The sequence below is a fragment of the Hyaena hyaena genome, unplaced genomic scaffold (genome assembly GCF_003009895.1).
Source record: "Hyaena hyaena isolate Hyena2069 unplaced genomic scaffold, ASM300989v1 scaffold_947, whole genome shotgun sequence".
NCBI classification, from domain to species: Eukaryota; Metazoa; Chordata; class Mammalia; order Carnivora; family Hyaenidae; genus Hyaena; species Hyaena hyaena.
In genome coordinates this window covers 490,050-493,696 of record NW_024081579.1, presented here as the reverse complement: position 1 = coordinate 493,696, position 3,647 = coordinate 490,050, and the positions used below count along the sequence as shown (strand labels likewise).

Genomic DNA, 3,647 nt, shown 5'->3' with positions numbered 1-3,647 from the left:
GACATTCAATTGTAGAACACTCTAATATAAAACTACGCACAGGAAGTCCAAGACGTGTCCTCACCCACCTGGGGAATGTAATTTCTCCTTTCCTGACAGGCAGCGTGAAACCACGCAAGACTGAAGAGAGCGTGAGCTCGATGCACATTGTCCTTTTTGCTGATTTGTTCAGGAGTCCAAGATTCGTAAGTACGCATTAAATTCTTCTTCAAACCTGGAGGTGACTGAAGACAAAAAATTGACACCTTATTGTCTCAAATCTTACAGATAAATGTAATATTTAACATATTTAAGAACATATTTTAATAAAGAAAAGTTTTCACCCTTACCTATATGATTTGACTTACCACTATGTTACTTCAAAAAGTACGTATCTAAAATTAATTTTAAGCTCCTTATACTAAAGAGTTTAAACTTATATCAGGAATAAATTCAATAATTCCCAAATTAAAAAAACTATAAAACCAACAATATTCAAAGCAATCAAATAAATTTTATATGATTGCTGAGGTATTTTACTGAAACTAAATCACTCTTTATACAATGAGGGCAACTTACTTGAGGGGTGGTATCCCCTGAGAGGAACATGCCCCTGTCTCCAGAGGCTGATCCTCTGGCCTTCCCCATACTGTTTACATACAATGTCAACTACCAATCCCTGCACATTAGTCCACTAGAGGTGAAGTGCGGATGAGCAGATACCACAAGGCTCATAAACACAAATTCAAAACAACAAACTCTAAGTGTATACTGGACTAAAACTCAGTCAAAAAACACAAAAGCCAAAACTGGTTTATAATGTGGAATTATCTAAATGAAAAAGACAAATTTTGAATTCTTTTTGGGAAAGTATAAAATTAACTCACTTCTTGTGTGTTAAAAAAAATGGATTTTTTTAATCAAACACATTTGTCTATTAATCACTGGCTTCCTTCAGAATTCTATTAATGTTAAAAAAATTAATGTGCACTTATGGGCTGAATTTATTTTTATTAGATTTTTAAATAGTTTATTGTCATGTTGGTTTCCATACAACACCTAGTGCTCATCTCCACAAGTGCCCTCCTCCATGCCCATCCCCCCTGATCCCCTCTACCCCATACCCATTAGTCCTCAGATGTTCTCAACATTCAAGAGTCTCTCATGGTTTGCCTCCCTCCCTCTCCCCCACTATTTCCCCCCTTCTTCTCCCCCACGGTCCTCCGTTAAGTTCCTCCTAATCCTCCTATACGTGCAAACATATGGTAGCGTCCTCTGCCCGTTGAAGGACACTAAGGCTCTGTCCATGATTTGGCTATTGTTGAGAGTGCTGCTATGAACATTGGGGTCCATGTGCTCCTATGCATCAGCACTTCTGTATCCCTTGGGTAAATTCCTAGCAGTGCGATTGCTGGGTCATAAGTGAGTTCTATTGTTAATTTTTTGAGGAACCTCCACACTGTTTTCCAGAGGGGCTGTACCAGTTCACATTCCCACCAGCAGTGTAGGAGGGTGTCTGTTTCTCCACATCCTCGCCAGCATCTAGAGTCCTCTGATCTGCTCATTTTAGCCACTCTGACTGGCGTGAGGTGGTATCTCAGTGTGGTTTTGATCTGTATTTCCCTGATGAGGAGGGATGCTGAGCATCGTTTCATGTGTCTGTTGGCCATCGGGATGTCCTCTTTGGAGAAGTGTCTGTTCATATCTTCTGCCCATTTCTTCACTGGATTGTTTGTTTTTCGGGTGTGGAGTTTGGTGAGTTCCTTATAGATTTTGGATATTAACCCTTTATGCACACTTTCAGATCAGAATGCTATGAAACTCGAAATCAAACACAGGAAGAAGTCTGGAAAATCCCCAAAAATATGGAGGCTAAAGAACACCCTACTAAAGAATGAATGGGCCAATCAGGCAATTAGAGAAGAAATTTAAAAATACATGGAAACAAACGAAAATAAGAACACAACAATCCTAACTCTATGGGATGTGGTGAAAGCAGTCCTAAGAGGAAAGTACATTGCACTCCAGGCCTATTTCAAGAAATTAGAAAAAGCACAAGTGCAAAATCTAACAGCTCGTCTAAAGCAACTAGAGGGAGAGCAACAAGAGCACCCCAAACCCAGCAGAAGAAGAGAAATAATAAAAATCAGGGCAGAAATAAAATCAGGGCAGAAATAAAATCAGGGCAGAAATAAAATAAATCAGGGCAGTATAGAAATCAAAGAAACAGCTGAACAGATCAATGACACCAAGAGTTGGTTTTTTGAAAAAATAAACAAAATTTACAAATCTCTAGCCAGGCTTCTCAAAAAAAAAAAAAGAGAGAACACTCAAGTAGACAAAACCATGAATGAAAATGGACTGATTACAATCGACCCCTCAGAATTACGAGCAATTATCAGGGAATACAATGAAAAACTATATGCCAACAAACTGGACAACTTAGAAGAAATGGACAAACTCCTAAACACACACACACTACCTAAATTCACACCGGAAGAGATAGAAAACCTGAACAGACCCATGACAAATGAGGAAATCGAATTAGTTATTAAAAATCTCCCAACAAATAAGAGCCCTGGGCCAGATGGCTTCCCTGGGGAATACTACCAGACATTTAAAACAGAATTAATACCCATTCTTCTCAAACTATTTCAAAAAACAGAAATTGAAGGAAAACTTCCAGACTCACTTTATGAAGCCAGCATCACTTTGATCCCCAAGCCAGACAGAGACTCAGCAAAAAAGGAGAACTACAGGCCAATATCCTTGATGAATACGGATGCAAAAATCCTCAACAAGATACTTGCAAATCGAATCCAACAGCACATAAAAAAATTATCCACCAAGATCAAGTGAGATTCATTCCTGGGTTACAGGGCTGGTTCAATATTCACAAATCAATAAATGGGATACATCACATCAACAAAAGAAAAGATAAAAACCATATGACCCTGTCGATAGATGCAGAAAAAGCATCTGACAAAATACAGCATCCCTTCTTAATAAAGACCCTCGAGAAAGTCAGGATAGAAGGAACTTACTTAAACATCATAAAAGTCATCTATGAGAAGCCCTCAGCTAACATCATCCTCAACAGGGAAAAACTGAGAGCTTTCCCCCTGAGATCAGGAACACGACAGGGATGTCCACTCTCACCACTGTTGTTTAACATAGTGCTGGAAGTCCTCACATCAGCCATCAGACAACAAAAGGAAATCAAAGGCATCAGAAATGGCAAAGAAGAAGTCACACTTTCACTTTTTGCAGACGACATGATACTCTATGTAGAAAACCCGACAGACTCCACTAGAAGCCTACTAGAACTGATTCAAGAATTCAGCAAAGTTGCAGGGTACAAAATCAACGTATAGAAATCGGTTGCATGTTTATACACCAACAATGAAGCAACAGAAAGACAAATCAAGAAACAGATCCCATTCACAATTGCACAAAAAATTGTAAAGTACTTAGGAATAAACCTAACCAAGGATATAAGAGATCTATATGATGAAAACTATAGAAAACTTATGCAGGAAATTGAAGAAGACACAAAGAAATGGAAAAACATTCCATGCTCATGGATTGGAAGAATAAATATAGTTAAAATGTCATGACTACCCAAAGCAATCTACATATCCAATGCAATCCCAATCAAAATTGCACCA

At 38.4% G+C, this 3,647-nt stretch overlaps 1 protein-coding gene across 2 annotated transcripts in view; it reads right to left on the bottom strand.

Moving 5' to 3' along the window:
* The window catches only part of DYNC2H1 (dynein cytoplasmic 2 heavy chain 1), a 324,085-nt gene that overhangs the window by 117,714 nt on the left and 202,724 nt on the right, over positions 1–3,647 (bottom strand). For both annotated transcript variants that reach the window (XM_039221130.1, XM_039221131.1), the window contains one exon: positions 69–224. In XM_039221130.1, coding sequence (XP_039077061.1) covers positions 69–224 — 156 coding nt within the window. The remainder of the gene's footprint in view (positions 1–68; positions 225–3,647) is intronic.